At 48.0% G+C, this 15,700-nt stretch overlaps 2 protein-coding genes across 5 annotated transcripts; both read left to right on the forward strand.

Moving 5' to 3' along the window:
- Positions 1–6: 6 nt before the first annotated feature.
- Positions 7–7,529, forward strand: RPL35A (ribosomal protein L35a). 2 transcript variants are annotated; one of them, XM_025202726.1, is made up of 4 exons: positions 7–112; positions 4,124–4,276; positions 6,166–6,310; positions 7,463–7,529. In XM_025202726.1, the coding sequence occupies exons 1-4, from the start codon at positions 27–29 to the stop codon at positions 7,484–7,486; spliced, it is 408 nt and encodes a 135-aa protein (XP_025058511.1). In that variant the 5' UTR covers positions 7–26; the 3' UTR covers positions 7,487–7,529. The 2 variants fall into 2 exon arrangements, with proteins under 2 accessions (XP_025058511.1, XP_006022492.1); XM_006022430.1 differs by lacking the exon at positions 7–112 and adding an exon at positions 273–312.
- A 142-nt stretch (positions 7,530–7,671) lies between these two features.
- LOC112550101 lies at positions 7,672–14,259 on the forward strand. Of its 3 annotated transcripts, none has more exons than XR_003093765.1 (4): positions 7,672–8,418; positions 9,514–10,071; positions 11,595–12,195; positions 14,201–14,238. XR_003093765.1 is itself a non-coding variant. In XM_025202725.1 (4 exons), exons 1-3 carry the CDS (start codon positions 8,247–8,249, stop codon positions 11,666–11,668), a joined length of 804 nt encoding a protein of 267 aa, XP_025058510.1. In that variant the 5' UTR covers positions 7,672–8,246; the 3' UTR covers positions 11,669–11,708; positions 11,792–14,259. The 3 variants fall into 3 exon arrangements, 2 of the variants coding, with proteins under 2 accessions (XP_025058510.1, XP_025058509.1); XM_025202725.1 differs by having other exon boundaries at positions 11,595–11,708; positions 11,792–14,259; XM_025202724.1 differs by having other exon boundaries at positions 11,595–14,259.
- The last annotated feature ends 1,441 nt before the right edge of the window (positions 14,260–15,700 follow it).

Below are 15,700 nucleotides of genomic sequence, written 5' to 3' on the forward strand. Positions count from 1 at the left end.
CGCGGGATGGCGCCGATGCGGGGCGGATGGTGCGGAGCCGGCTCCGCGCTGCTCACACCACGTCTCTGGTTGCAGGCCGCCGGGACCAGCGCCGCGCCGCCATGTCCGGGAGGTGAGAGCCCTGCCCGAGCCGCGCGGCCCGGAGCCACTCGCGGGGCCCAGGCGGCTGCACCGCACCGGTTACCGGGGGGGAAACCAACGGGGTGTTTAGTGAAATAAGATATTTTGGTTTAAAATGTAATCGCTTTTTTATGGTTAAGATGCTTTGGTTGCAGGCCGCCGGGACCAGCGCCGCGCCGCCATGTCCGGGAGGTGAGAGCCCTGCCCGAGCCGCGCGGCCCGGAGCCACTCGCGGGGCCCAGGCGGCTGCACCGCACCGGTTACCGGGGGGGAAACCAACGGGGTGTTTAGTGAAATAAGATATTTTGGTTTAAAATGTAATCGCTTTTTTATGGTTAAGATGCTTTCACTTGCTATAAAGATCGTTTTCATTGAAGATCTGTAAAAGCTCCAAAATATCGTCGTGGAATAGGAATTATTATTATTTATAATTATTATGATATCTAATTATAAACTCCTAGAGATGATGCGGGCACGTCTAAACTCTCGGTGCAGCTCGGGTGACTTTAATCTGTAGACGAGCCTCAAGATTGGGCCCCTGATATGGTCCGCAGCCTGTCCTGACGCATTTCTCAAGCGTGTAAAGATGTTGCACGAGTACGCAGGGTGTTTCTAAGTTTTAATAGCTTTCGTCAGTAGAGGAGCCCTGTAAAATTGGGCCCCGTTATAGTCCCCGGCCTGTCCTGACATATTTATCAAACCTGTAAAAAGGTTACACGAGTGTTTCTAAAGTCCGGGTGTAATTTTAATAACTTTAAGCTCTGGGAGCTGCGTAAGAGCGACAGGATTCATGGATGCGCTTGTCTTTGTTGAACTGCGTCCTGTTTCGTTCTGCCCGATTTTCCAACCTGTTCAGATCCGCCTGGATCTGTTTCCTACCCTCTGGTGCGTTAACTTTGCTTCATAATTTGGCTGTGAACTTGGACAGGGTGCTCTCCACGCCCTCGTCCCCGTCACCGATGAAGACCGTGAACAGCACCGGTCCAAGGAGCGAGCCTTGCAGGACCCCGCTGCCCACATCTTTCCAGGTCGATACCGCCCCGTCCACCACCACTCTCTGGGTGCAGCCCCTAAGCCAAGTTGTCACCCACCTGACCGTGCAATTATCTACATCGCCGCCGCTCAGTTTATTTACCAGAACAGAATGAGATACCGTATCAAAGGCCTTCTTAAAGTCTAGGTAGATGACATCTACCTCAACTCCTGCGTCTACGCATTTTGTGACCTGGTCATAAAAAGAAACAAGGTTAGTCAGGCAGTGAACCCATGCTGGTTTCCTTTCAGCATTATTTCCCCTGCTGGGCTCCCACAAATGTGGTCCTTAATGTTATTTTTTCCAGAGTTTTCCCAAGGATGGAGGTGAGACGAACTGGCCTATAGTTTCCCTATTTCTCCTTCCTCCCCTTAAAAATAGGGACCACACTGACCCTTTTCCAATCCTCTGGGACCTGACCGGAGCACCACAAGTGCTCGAACAGCCGTGCTAGCAGCTCTGCTATGACACGGGCCAATTCCTTCAGCACCCTTGAGTGAAAATCATCCGGGCCCACTGATTTGAACACATCCAGCCCCTCCAAGTGCCCCTTCGCTAAGTCTGCGCTAACAGTAGGTGGGCTGGTGTCCCTCCTGTGTCTATCTATGATCCAGTGATTGGGCCCATAGTATAGGACCCAGCCTGTTGTGATGCATTATAAAGCTTCTGCAAAGGTTGCATGAATATATAGGTGTTTATAAAGTTCTTGTGCGACTTTAAACTTGAATAACTTTGGTTGTTATAGCAAACTGTAAATAGCAATTGAAACCATAATTAAGTTTTTAGCATGGTGTAAGCATGCCGTTTTGGGTTGCTTGTATCGTGCACATCCAAAGTTATTCATGTTTATAAAGTTACACAAGGACTTTATATAAACACCCTGTGTATTCGTGCAACCTTTTTAGAAGTTTTATAAATAGGTCACAACAAGCCGTTGTCTATATTAGGGGCCCAACCTTATGGGGTTCCAAGAGGTTTCTTTATCTATAGATTAGTAAAGATTAAAGAAAACCAATCTACTCAGTGGGACTCAGTGCTCAGTCCAGAAGATCCCATTAAACATCTCTGTGATGCTTCATTTCAGTTCCCAGACTATGGATTTCTCTCTCCAGAGTTCACAGGCAGACACGGTTCTTTGGGAAGATGTGATATCTTTTATTAGGAGTGTACCACTAATGCCAATATTTGGTCAATACCAAAGGCCATATCAGCTGATACCACTCTGAGTGCTGATATGCAGCCTGGCAGCGTCCAGCTGGTAAGTGTGTTGGTGGAGGGGGTGTAATTCAAAGCCCCCATGGTGAGGGAGGGAATGGGACAGGCATTGCCCAGCCAGGGCAGGACACAGCACAGAGCTGTGGGTGGCCCAGCAGAGGGTGGGTGGCTCCCTGCTGCTGGTGTGCACCCTCGGGGGAGGCAGGGTGGGCATGTGCTCCCTGGATTTATGCACAGAGCAAGGGCGGGCTGCCTGCTTTGGGGCTGAGGCCTGTGTTGGCCTCTTCTTGGTGGGAGTGCTGGGCCAGGGCTGCTCTTGAGGTGGGTAGTGGCAGTTCTGAGAGTGGGGGTCTAGGGTGAATTTTTGGGGTGGCCATAGTCCCCCCACCCCTGGGAAGAAGCTGGTACAGCCCCTGAGCCCACAGCAGGCAGCTCGCCCTCACCCCATGCACAAATCCGGTGGGGGCCTCATACCCCCCTTGCCTCCCCCGGAGTGTGCAGCAGTGGGGAGCTGCCCATCCTCCCATGCCCCCCTGTAGAGCCACCCACAGCTCTGTCCCATGCTTCAGCCCGGCTGGGTATCACCTACCCCAGTCTCTCTCACTATGGGGGCCTCAGTCTGCCCCCCACACAGACTTACCAGCAGGACATTGCTCTCCAAGCTGCGGGGCTGCATTCCTGGCTGTGTGCATGGTGCAGCTGTGCACATGCATGTGGCATTTATCAGTGATGTTGCTGGCTACACCAGCCAAAAAAAGCTGATTGCCAATAATGTCAATTTTCCTTTTATCGGTGCTGATCCAATACAGACAGATATATCCGCGCACCACTACTGATTACTCGCCCATCAGCCCTATTGTCTCTCTTCAAGTTTGGGTATGCACAGTCAAGCCCTTACCTCTCCCTAAAAATGGAAAGTTTCAAGAAGTTAAATGAATAAAGGATATCAAACAACAACTGTGCACTTCTTGTAGAAATCAGTGATTAAACTGAGGCTTCCTGGCCAGTGATTTAAATCATTATTTAAATCCATTTGATTTAAATCAGATCTACCCTGTTAGTTACAGATTTAAATCTTGAACAAAAGGATCTGTCTTGTGAAAATACTGGTGACATTTTAAATCTGTTGTCCAAAAGGATTTACCTTATAATAGTACCCATGCTAAGAAAGCTTTATAGGATATTTGTTCTGATACAATTAAGCACAGTTCTAGGACTCTAGCTGTTGGTTTCAAGTGTCCTGAATTGTGCTGGAGTCCTGCACTGTCCACATGGAACAGACTTGCATTTCCCCATACAGACTGCAAAAAATCATTTCAATACAGCACTTTTTTGCTACACCTCTTATTACAGAGTTGGTTACTGTAGCAAAGATCCAAAATCAATTAATCTGCATTATCATGTATGCAGTGAAGTGATAGAATCTATTTTCTGGACATTTGAAATGTGTGTGTATAAAGAACTTTTAAAAAAAAGCAAATTGCTTCTTAGTGTTATCCTCTTTTTAGTGATAATCATGAGAGGAAAAAAGGAGGTTTCTAATGGAGAGAAGGAGAGCTGTTTATAAACGTCTCTTGCTGTGGAAGCTTCCTTATTCACCCCTAATTGCGAATGCTGGTGTATTTACTTCCTTGTGACATAAAGCACTATTTCTTGTTCCCAGCATGCATGTAGTCCCTTCAGAAATAGCTTATTCAGAAATCCGGGTTGCTTGCTGTTGGTTTTCAGTTCATTAACATGCTTGCTGTTTCTTAGACTGTGGTCCAAGGCCATTTTTGCTGGCTATAAGCGAGGCCTTCGAAACCAGAGGGAGCACACGGCCCTTCTGAAAATTGAAGGCGTTTACGCTCGCCAAGAGACTGAATTCTACTTGGGCAAGAGATGCGCGTATGTGTACAAAGCTAAAAAGTAAGTAAATTAGCTTCTGACTGTCGTGTTAAATAGTGATGCCGAGTTTGACAGGAAAATTTATTGGGTCACAAGCAAATAAAGTGGCCACGTAGATTTGTATGTGGGTCATCTCAATTTCAGTATGTGATTTTTTTCACTTTAGAACGTCTATGCAACAAATATGTTCAGTTCTACAATGTGTTAATTGGTTTCATCGCTGTTGTGATAGAGGACTAAGGGGAAAAGTAATGGATGGGCCTGCATCTTCTCCAAGATGCTGGTGTGTGCTGTGTGCATTCAGTGATGAACTGGACTGAAGTGTCTGTCATCGTGGTGTTTGGTCTCTTATGGCAGAATTAACAGGAAGGTCTGGGTTGTAATCTTAAAGGGGTTAAGTTCCTGGGCTGTTTCTAGACACACGCACACATTTCCCCACCGCTGCCCCTACTGAATGTGATGGGTGCTGTGGAGTGTAGGGTAGGTGTGTGTTTTATTCCCTTCTCTGCTTACCTGGAAGTTGTGACTTTACTGCTGTGGGCCTTGCTGCAGACCGCTTTGCTGCAGGGCCAGGTAATGTGGAAGGGGACTTCCTGTTCATGGCATTTCAGACGGGGTTCACCTGCGCTTTAATGGCTGCTCCCTTTTCCACTGTTTCAAGGTGCTGATTTGGCACGTTCTGCTCTGGATTTGGAGTCCTTTGTGGTTTTTCTGTGCAACTGAAATCCCTGGGGGTACTCACACAGGCAGCCTCTTGATAAGTATGTGCGGGCCAGGACAGGACAGCAGAGCGATTTCAAAGGGAAAAACCTTCTGTCTTTTGACTTTCCAGGCATACATAGTAAAAGCGTATCTTTGTTATCAAACCCTTACTAGGAGGTTGGTTCAGCTGTAATGAAGGTTTTCGTTTTACTTTAGAGTGGCCTGGGTGTGATCTTATTACATTCCTTGAAGTCTGCCTACTTTTACATTTGGCTCTTAACTGTGCTGCGGTCCTAGTGCTGTAGATAATGTACATCACCTGAAGTCAAGTTACAGGTTGTTTCATATTGAGGAGAGAATATACCGTCTTTCCAAATTTCACGTGACAGCATTGAGACTTCATTATTTGTACTTGGCACGTTCTCAAATGTTATTTATTCTATGTTAAGCAAGTCTTAGTTCTCATTTGTAAGCTTCTGAAGTTATACAAATAAGTGTGCTGTCAGGTACATGTGTGTACAGTTTGCATGATTATAATAACAGCCTCTGGTCTATGCCGGACCTTCTCAAACATCCAGGCAGCAGGCTTATCTCATTATTTGAAGTGCTTGCTAGTGTTCAGGTTGAAATGAGAGGGATGGTATATATGGGCAAATCCCAGGTTGAGGCGGTTTACACGTAACTTGTTCAGGTTTAGCTTAGTTTGCTTGTTTAAATATGTCAAATTAAATTGGTGCAGCTCCTGGACTCATTTAAACGACCAAGGTTGGGACCTTTTCATATCTTCTTAGTTTGATTTAATTCTATGAATTTCTAAATGTATATAAGCCAGATACAGAACTGCTGCTTAAAGCAGTGCTTCTGATTTTCTCACGTCTCGGTGGTGCATGCAATGTACGCAGTGTAAATGCAAGATAATAAGCACTCCTCTGCTATATTTCTAATCTAGGAATCACAATACTGCTGTAACGTGAGAGCACCATACGTTTTCTTTATGTATAGCATTTCTCTGTGCTTGCGTCCAAGCTGTTCGCAGTACAGGTGACCAGTCCCCTTACATCTACAAGTGGCTTCCAGCCTGGATGTTCCAGGGCAGTCCTAAAAATACAGGAAGGGAAACTGCTCATCTGCTGCTGTCGCCTTAACTGAGCCAGGACTGTGCTAGGAGTGTCATGCCCAGAAGTTAACATTCCCTTTCTCCCTGCTAGCAACACCGTAACTCCTGGTGGCAAGCCCAACAGAACACGAGTCATCTGGGGGAAGGTGACCCGTGCCCATGGAAACAGTGGCATGGTTCGTGCAAAGTTCCGCTCCAACCTTCCAGCCAAGGCCATTGGTCACAGAATCAGAGTGGTAAGTACAGCGAATCCCGTCGTGACCTGCCTAGCCACTTTCAGCTCTGCACTGGTAGGTTCTGTCCCAAGTGTTTGACCCGTTCCTTAGGAGACTCTACAATGCCTTCCTGTGATAGTTGCAGGGCTTGGGAATTGGAAGCCCCTCAATAACACCACATTTGAGCATTGAAACATTTGATTTTGCTGTAGTGTCCCACATCCTGCTCCGGATAGTGGGAAGTCACATATGGCTGAGTCCTTGGCAATCGCCCTCTAAAAGCATTTACTTTTGTCGTCTTGTCTCAGTCTTTGTACAGGCACCCCCTGCTTAACGCTGTTTCACTTAGCACTATTTCACTATAACGCTCATTTTAAATTGATACCTAATTCCACTTAGCGCTCAGCAAGCTTCATTATAACACTTGCGGCTGCCATCTTGGGTTGTCAAATACTTTTGGTTTCGCTTAATGCTCGTTTCACTTAACACTCGTTTTTTCAGGAACCAGTTAAGAGTGCTAAGTGAGGGTTGCCTGTACATCTCTTACACTCTCCTTCCTTTTGCTCCTTAGTTTTTCTTCTGTTCCCTTCTTCCTTTCCTTCCATTAGGGGAGGTATTCTGGGGTCTCTTGCTGCCTCCAGTGCCCTTATATCAGCCTTTCAGGTTGATGCTTCTAAAGTCCGTTGTTGTTGCCCCCATCCAGAACTCTGGTATGCTCTTCTCCATAGCCCCTTAAGATACCCTCCTCTTTGGGCATCTGGGAACACCAATCAGACTTTTGTTCCTGTACGTGCTGTCACCGTAGTGTATTGTTGGGAGTAAAATCGGAGTCCTATGTAGTCCTACCTTGCTTCTATTCTAGGCCATATAGAACAAGCTGTGGGAGCAGCATGGGTGCAGGTCCTCCCAACGGCTCTCTTTGTTCAGCTGCAGTCTGTGTGTCCCTCCACCAAAGTTGGAAGTTGCGTTGGGCAGCTCCTGCAAGGAACTTTTCCCAGAGTCAGAGCCAGGTTCTGAGTTCTTCTGCCGTTGCTCTTCTCCTTGTATTGTGCAGATTGGCCGCTTGTCTTTTATAATTTCTCTGCATGGGTATTCTAACTATTTGGAAATGTTGGTATTAAACTGTAAAATTTTAATAAAATCTCTAACTCGTTTTTTTAAATTTCTTTGCAGATGCTGTATCCATCAAGGATCTAAATTTTTATTGAGAATAAAATGTAGAGTCTGTTCCATTTTTGTACATTTTGTTCTTAGTATTTCTTGTCACTCGATTCTGGGGGTTATTGCTCACTGTCATACTTGTAAAACCCTGCTGTCTAATCCACAGCCTGGGACAATGACCTAGCAAATGATGAAAGGAGAGCTGGGTTGATTACTGGGGCAGAAAAGCTAAAAGAAAATAATTAAATTACATTACCCATCCTGGTATCTGAGCAATTTGCCATAAATGTTTTAAATCTTGAGAGAGAATGTAAAGCTTGTTCTCTTTCACTATTTAATTTTTATTAACACAAAACCAGCGCAGTTTGTACAGGTCTGTTAGGGCGGGTTGTAGTTACCAGGGAACGTGCAGAGGTCTGATTTTGAGTTTTGGCAGATACGCATCTGTCTGGTTCTCTTCTAAACTGCAGTGGTGTCTTAGTACAGTCATTAAGTACAGCTCAGCTACACAATGAGCTGCTTGAAAACACTCCATTTTCATCACTTATAAAACCTTGTGATGGATAAAACTGGAGCCTCATCTTGATGATTTTTTTTCCATTCCCGCTTTGCCTTTGAGAAAAGGCTCTAATTTAAATATACCTGCACATGTACCACAATGTTACTTTCCTTCTTAATGTCCTGCCTTTAAGTTGGGAATGTTAAACCCAAAGAGACAGAGCTAGGGAGTGGCTTGTAAGCAGTTTGCGCAGGAGTCGTCTCCAAAGAGCCTTTCACTGCAGGACTCCAATCTGCGATGGGGCTTCCAGGTGCCCCCAGCATAGATAAGTCAGAGGGGAAGGAATGGGATTGTGACATCAAAGGTAACTTGGCCAATCAACAGACAGTTGACTGGCTCTTTCACCTGCTACAAATTGTTTCATTGCAAGGCCATTGGGAAAAACTTTCCTCCTTAGATGGTGACACAGGTAAGCCGCCCAGTTCAGAATTTACCTTGATAAATGTCTAACCTAAAAATCTGTTTGACCACACACCGATATTCAGAGTTTTAACATCTTTGCACATAATGAGCATGGTCCTCTGATTCCATAGCCGTGAACAGGGAGGCTTCCTTCCTGAGAGTAGACTTGCAGTATTCATTGCAAGTGTAAGCTGTGTCTGGGCTTGGCAGCTGAGGAGTGTTACTTAGGTGCACGTGGTATTATTCCTCTGCTGTGAAAGAAGTGATGCAGGTTCTCTGCCTCAAAGCCATGTGAAGACTGTTCCTGTTATGGGGGCAGTATTTTGCATAGTCTTTCCTGCACAGGCAGGGTAGCACAGTGCCTCCAACACCCAGCTTGCACACTAATTCCTTGGACTGAAGGCTTTTTGTTATTGCCACAGTATTTAAAACAAAAAATGCTCTGTGCTAACAGGGCAGTTGGTTACATGTCTGCTCTCCAAGACATTAAAAGAAATCATGGAGGTGTAGGATGCTGAATGGTGCAGAGAAAGTAAAATTTACTTCCCAGTTGCCTAAAACACAGCACACACAATGAAAGAGAAATTTTAAAATGGGTAGAAAGAATCTTGCCCTCCTACACAACCCCTAGCCCTGACCCCAGGAAGAGTGCCGAGATCGAGAGCCTCGGATTTGATGTTAAATAAACACTGACAAGGTGAGGTAGGATATAAATCGCTAAGCCAGCCAAAAACTTGAGCACCTCCTAATAAGGCTGAAGGGATGTCCTTTTGCCCGTTACGATTTGATCACGAGAACATCAGGTCCTGACTTCTGTCGGTGATGTGACAGTGTAACAAACCTCTGCTCCTGGTTGTTCTGGTAGGTGGTACCCCCTTTTTCCAAGATGTGCAGAGAGTGGAAAGTCCCTGTCCCCCTTCCCCTATTACACCAGTTCAGTAACACCTGAAGTGCATCCATTTAAGGCAGTCTGCATGACAACTTCCGTTTTGATCTTCCTCCCTGAGCATTCACTGCTGACACCCATTACAGCTCCCTGTGAATGTCCCCAGCTGCCCTCCCCCAATGCTTCGGGTTAACAAGAACAAACTTACTGTTCCAGCCATGGAGTCACTGCTGCAGGTGCTCCCCGCCAAGCCCACCGGCCGAGAGCTCCTCACTCTGCTAGATGCTGTTGGGCAGCGGAAGGGCCAGGTGTTAGTGATGGAGATGGATGACACGCATGAGCGAGTCTCACCTGTGCGGGTTGCCTTTGCCCAGGAGCTCTTCAGTAGGGCTGACCTTGGGACCGAGCTCCTCCAGGACGAGGCCAGCAAGGAGCGAGAGCAGGAGCTGCGGCCGCAGCTGGTTTTCATGCTGTGGCAGGCTGCCACCCTGAGGCAACTTGTGCAGTGGGAACTTCTGGATGAGACACTTGGGAACTTGAGGAGCCTCTTTCCCGCGCTGGTGCTGGTGCTGATCCAGCCAGGCCTGCGGCATCAGCAAGTGGAACCAGAGCAGGCGGCAGGGGTGCTGAGGAGGATGCAGTGCTTGCTGGATAGCAACTTCCAGGATCTGGTGGTGGAGGCAGCTGTTTACAGCCCGGGCCAGCTAGAGGGTGCCTGGGAGGTCAGGAGAGCCGCGTGCAGAGCCCTGGGAGAAGTTCTGATGGAGCGAGAAGGTATGATGGGGGTCAGATCACTCAAGGGGAGGCAGGGTGGAGGGGGACTTGGGTGCTGGGCTTCAATCAACCTGTGATTGGTGAGGGACGATATGGGTGCAGTGGTATTATTACTGTCTGGGTTTGTTGGGCTCATCATCATCGCATTGGTAAGTGCCTTCCAGTTGGGCGTCACGCATCTGTAGGTCTGTGACCATCAAGGCTGGACCTGCTGCCAGAGGTGGGGTGGTGGAAGAGCACTTTTCCTGGCTTTGATTCCAGCTGGAGTTCCCTGTCACCCTTGTCATGGGCCACAGAGCTGTTGGGCCCAAGGGGTGGCAGGAGGTTCAGTGCCACGCGTCTGAAGGTGCTCCCTCGTACCCTTGGTCTGGCACTGCGAGCTCTGTGCGTCAGCAGTCGAATGAGGCAGTGCCTTTCTGCGGGAATTATTTTCCCTTTGGATTTGGTGACACCAAACAGCTTTACAAAAGTTGGTTATGGTGTTGCTGGGTGGTTCCCACCAAAAGAAAAATCACTTATAACAAAGTTTTGCGTCAGCCATCTCAAAATTGAAAACAGATTTCAGGGGTTGTTTGCTTGGTGAGGCGTTTCCATCAATTTTATTTTAATGCAAGATGCAAGGATCTTTGTGGGTAAAATCTTGTGTTGGACCAGCTGGATCACTGGGAGGGATTAGAGACAAGGTGCCAAGTACCCCTCCTCAGGTCTCTGCAGAAGAAAAGCAGGCTCAGAATGAAACGTTTTATTTCGTCTCAAATGAAGCACCTTGTTCGAGCCATGACGGGGTTGAGTTTTGAAGCTGCCCGCACGTGAACCAGCTCTTCTCGTGAGCTGGGCTGTTCTGCTGCTCCCTGTAGCTAATTGAAAGGGGTATGGGTGCGGGCAGGGGCAGAAGCCCAGGGAGCTGAGATCATGTGCTCCTGTTAGACCTTGACCTGGCAGCATGGGAGGAGGCCTCTGGTGTGTGAGGGGGAGATGGGGAGAGCAGGGATCTGACCTGGACAGCCTGGTGCATTCAAGGTCCTCCAAGATTGGCATCAGTGTTTTGCACTTTGAGGTGACAATCGTGGTGGCATCAGTATGTGTTTCAGCCTTTTACCAGACCATACGAGCACCCTGCTAGAGTTACTCTGGCTTGCCAACCTCAGTCAGGGTGATAGCTGGGGACTCGTTCAATAACGTCCAGCAAGCTCGGAGATTGGCCTCTCGGAGCAGTGGGTGGGAGGCTCTGCTTGTTCACTGATTGCCCTGTAGGCTCAGGATGGGGCGGGGAGCGATCTGTTTGCCCATCAGTGCAGGGAGATCCTTCTGATCCTTGGTCTGACCATATCCCACTGTGGCCTCTTATGGATTCAGAGGATCACATATGATGGTGTGGAGGTAAGAAGGGGGTGAAAGACCTGTACCATGTTGCAGCCCTTCTGCATGAGAGCAGCCTAGGCTTTTGGGCTCTTGGCTGGACTGAGTGAAGTGCCGTGCTCTCCCATCCTGACCTTGCTGCCGATGCATTGTTTGCCCAGCAGAAATCGCCTCTCGGGACCCCGTTGCTATCCGGCTTGGCTTGGAGGTGTGCAATGTCAGCTATGGAAGGCAGTAGAGGACTGGATCCCTTGGTTGCCTCAGGATGTGCTTGGCAGGTGGGTTTCCTCCCAATATTCCCTCATTGCAGCCTCCCCCTGCTGCTGCCGCAGTCCTTGACCGGCGTACTCTGCTGCTTCAGCCACATGAGCCTGCCTGCCTGAGACTCGCCTGCTCCCCACGTGCACTTGAAGACGGTGACTGCTCTAGGAAACGAACAGAAGGACAGATCTCAGGACACCTCTTCTCTGCACAGACGCCCTCCTGCTATTAGTAGGAACCCCAGTTGAGAAAGGGAAGATTTGAGCGCGTGTGTGGGCTGCGAGGGATGCTGACGCCACAACATGTCGCACCAGCTCTTCCACATGCGCCTTCCCAGCCCTGTGATGGGGAGCGGAGATGCAATTATTCTCATGCCTACCTGTCAGGTTTTTTATCTGAGTCTCTCTTACTTACCTGGCAGGGGAAATACCAGGACCACCAAGGTGGTTTTCCTACTGGCTGGGGAAAACCATGAACATGGCAGGGGGTAGCGCCCTGACCGAGGTAATACATCGTTAGCCTCCCACTTTCACTTCCAATGGGAAGATTTCGGGTATACGCTGATTTCTTGGAAATGGGAGACCCCTCCCTAGCTTGCTTCTGCAGCCATAGGGCTGAGGGCAAACAAAACTCAGGGGCATCCAAACCCCAAGCCTCTGGGCTTGGGCCTACGTGTAGGATGCCCGCCAAAGGATTTGAAAGCATCTGAAGCCCCAGGCAGGGTGGAGGATGCTTGCCGGTAGCACAGGGGCGGGCAGTTATTTTAGGTGGAGGGCAATTTATTGAGTTCTGGCAAGCCATCGAGGGCTGCATGACAGGCAGCCACGGGCAGATAAATATTAATTTTCTTAATTTTTTAGGGGTCCTGTGGACCGGATAGAATGGCCTAGGCCGTATTTTGCCCACCCCTGTGGTAGCAGGACCACAAATGGTTCTTGAAAGTCTCATGGATTTGGAATTGATTTGGCTGATTTGACATGAAAAAATGTCCTTTAAAAATTTTTTTAAAAAGTCTCTCTTACGATTGACATCCCTGACCTGAGAAACTTTCCCATTAAAATCTCTTTGAAATTCTTGAGCTTCCACGACATGATTGGGTGTCCAGGAAATGGTGTCTTTTGTCAAACAGATTGTGAAAAAACATTGCTTTCAGCTGTTACCGTGAAGGAGGGACAGGGTCTGATCGTATCGGGCTGCTTGGAATTTTCCAGCCCTCTTTCCAAACCTGTAAAGCAAGAGGGAGCCCAGGAGGAAGAGCTGCAGAACGAGTATTTTCAGTCTCACTTAAAGAGCACCAAGTTGCTGCAGCTAGGGTCAGAGCCCCACTGTATCAGCAGTGGCAGTGTCTGCTGCCGTTAACCCTGGGCATGCTGACATTTTTTAAGTAGGCCTCCACCCAGTGCTCAGGCTGAAGTGTAGTAGACAGTGCTGAATAGAAGGGAAGAATCACTGCCCTCCATCTGCTGGCAATGCTCCTACCAATGCAGCCCAGGATGCCGGTAGCCTTCTTGGCACCAAGGGCACACTGCTGGCTCCTGTCCATCTTCTTGTCCACCAGGCACCAGGTCCTTTTCTGCAGAGCTGCTGCTTATCCAGTCAGTCCCAGCCTGCACCAGTGCAATGAGCACAGGCACCTGCAAAATTATGGCAGCTGGCTGCTGAGGAGTGTGAGAGATGCAGTGGTGACTGGGTGCTCTGGAGTGAGCAAGGAAGAGGTATCTTGCACTTGGAAACATGGCTGTGTGCAAATAAACACTGCTGGGGCCTTAGCACGTTTCCCTGGGGCCCTATTCCCCTGTCTCAAAACCCGATATGCCATTCCCTGCCCTCTTCTCTGCTCTGCGACACACTTGGCTGTCTCTGAGCTCTGGTCTCAGCCGATCACGCTGGAGACCTTGGCCGTGGGTGAGGAAGCAGTTATGTTTTCACGGGGGACAGTCACGTTTCAAACGGCTGTTGCAGGTACCCCACTGGAAAGAGGACCAAAGCATCATTTCACCAACTCCTCAGGACACCCAGGACAGGTGTTTGCACCCAGACCATCCCCTGAAAACATAACGGGTGGTGACCCCAGCCTTAAATGTCATGGAGCACGTACACTTCAGTACAATACTTGTTTTCAATTAGTGACAAGCGGGTAGAAAGTACTGTGCAACGAGTGAAGGACTCATTCTCTGCTCCTGCTCCTTTAGAAGTTTGTCTTTGTGGAAATAAACTGATTTCAGTATTGTACCATAATCCTTTTTAAAGGGATGCTGGGAGGGAAGTGACCTGCCCTTAGTTTGGTATGATCTGATGGAGCATGTCATCTATAGGTAAGCGCTGAGACGTCTTTATTTATTTAGTTTTAGTTTTTAGGGGGCATCGGCATAGGATTCAACGTATTAGACGGATCACCCTGTTTCATAGATGCATCCCTATGGGTGTAACGCTGGAGTTTAGGGTTAATGGTGCACTTCAGCAGTAGTGATTTCTTGTATTCTTTCTCTCTCATTTGGTTTCTTTACAGATCCTGTATCCATCTGAGGGCTAAACTGTCCCCAGGAGAAAACATTAAAGTTTGGAGTTTATTCTGTCATCATGTCTCTGTATGAGCCATCATTTATAACCAAAATTGGGGTGGGGGACTTCAATCAAATCATAGGGGAGTGGGGCTGGAAGGGAGGTCCAGAAGTCTAGTCCGACCCCCTGCCTGAGGCAGAATCATCCCTAATCAACACAGTTCATGATCTAACCTCTGCATAAAAATATTTGAAGTATTTGTAATTATTTTAGGAAATATGTGATGATGTTGGATTCCTCTTTGTATTTATAATATCCTTGGAGGTTTTCAAGACCTGGCTCAACATAGCCTTGGCTGGGATGATATAGCTGGGGCTGGGGCTGGTCCTGCTTGGAGCAGGGGGTTGGACTGGATGTGACCTCCCGAGGTCCCTTCAACCCTCATTTTTTAGGATTCCTGACCAGCATGAATATATACCTATATAATATAAAATGTTGGCATCTACACTTAAGTATTTACCACAATAGCAAAAAGAGTATTTTTTAAAGCTGTATATCCTTCCCTTCTTTTCTTTAAGTTTGTAAACGTTTTGGTCTGGGATGTTGCCTTAGGTGTAATGTTTTATAACATGCTCAGCAGTTTTGGAAACTGGAAAATCTGTTTGGAAAGAGTCTGTCAGTGTATGCAGTAGCATGTGTTGTAACTTGCTTCTAGGATTTCATGTTTCTTATGGTTTGGTTTGCCGTGGTAGAGAAATCGCTCCTTTTTTCTAAAGGGTGTTGATGGTCAATGAATTTCAGTATCTTCAACTCAAAGCCATCAGCATTCATGAGTCAAGCTCAAACAATTGCAATGCCTTTAAAATTAATGAGATTTTAAAATGTTGCTGTTTTTGTACCAATCTATATTTTGAGTGGACGTGCTCAAAAGGCCCCCTGGCTCGCCAAAAGCATCCAGGAACGTCTCAAAGCTAAGAAGGAGGCGTACACCCGATGGCAAGGAGGGGCCATCACCAGGGAGGACTACACCTCCATTGCTGGGGGCGGTCAGGAAGGCCAAGGTGGAGATGGGACTGGGACTAGCGACCCGGATCAAGGATAACAAGAAATCCTTTTTTAAATGCATAGGGGGTGAAAAGAAGGTTCCGGGTAACATGGGGCCTCTGTGGGACACACGTGGAAATCTGGTGGTCTCACCAGATGACAAAGCTCTAACCTCTTTAACAATTTCTTTGCCTCCATTTTTCTGAGCAGGGACCAGGTCATCCCCACCCCCCACCAGGAATCCTCCCCGATGGTCCCAGGGGAGGCGCAGCCGGGCCCAGGGTCCATGAGGACCTAGTCAGGGAACTTCTGGAGGGACTGGACGTATTTAAATCAGCTGGTCCTGATGATCTCCACCCCAGGGTGCCGAGGGAATTAGCAGAGGTCATTGCAGGACCCCTGGCACGGCTTTACGAGCACTTGTGGTGCTCTGGCGAGGTGCCAGAGGACTGGAAAAGGGCCA

This window comes from Alligator sinensis, unplaced genomic scaffold (assembly GCF_000455745.1).
Source record: "Alligator sinensis unplaced genomic scaffold, ASM45574v1 scaffold301_1, whole genome shotgun sequence".
NCBI lineage: Eukaryota > Metazoa > Chordata > Crocodylia > Alligatoridae > Alligator > Alligator sinensis.

Bases quoted from the DNA above. Each gene is read 5' to 3' on its own strand.
- RPL35A (XM_025202726.1), top strand. From the start codon at position 27: ATGGTGCGGAGCCGGCTCCGCGCTGCTCACACCACGTCTCTGGTTGCA. The intron at 4,277-6,165 runs GTAAGTAAATTA...TCTCCCTGCTAG, and splicing joins TATGTGTACAAAGCTAAAAA to CAACACCGTAACTCCTGGTG. The intron at 6,311-7,462 runs GTAAGTACAGCG...ATTTCTTTGCAG, and splicing joins TTGGTCACAGAATCAGAGTG to ATGCTGTATCCATCAAGGAT.
- LOC112550101 (XM_025202724.1), top strand. From the start codon at position 8,247: ATGGGGCTTCCAGGTGCCCCCAGCATAGATAAGTCAGAGGGGAAGGAA. The intron at 8,419-9,513 runs GTAAGCCGCCCA...TTACTGTTCCAG, and splicing joins CTCCTTAGATGGTGACACAG to CCATGGAGTCACTGCTGCAG. The intron at 10,072-11,594 runs GTATGATGGGGG...TTTGCCCAGCAG, and splicing joins AGTTCTGATGGAGCGAGAAG to AAATCGCCTCTCGGGACCCC.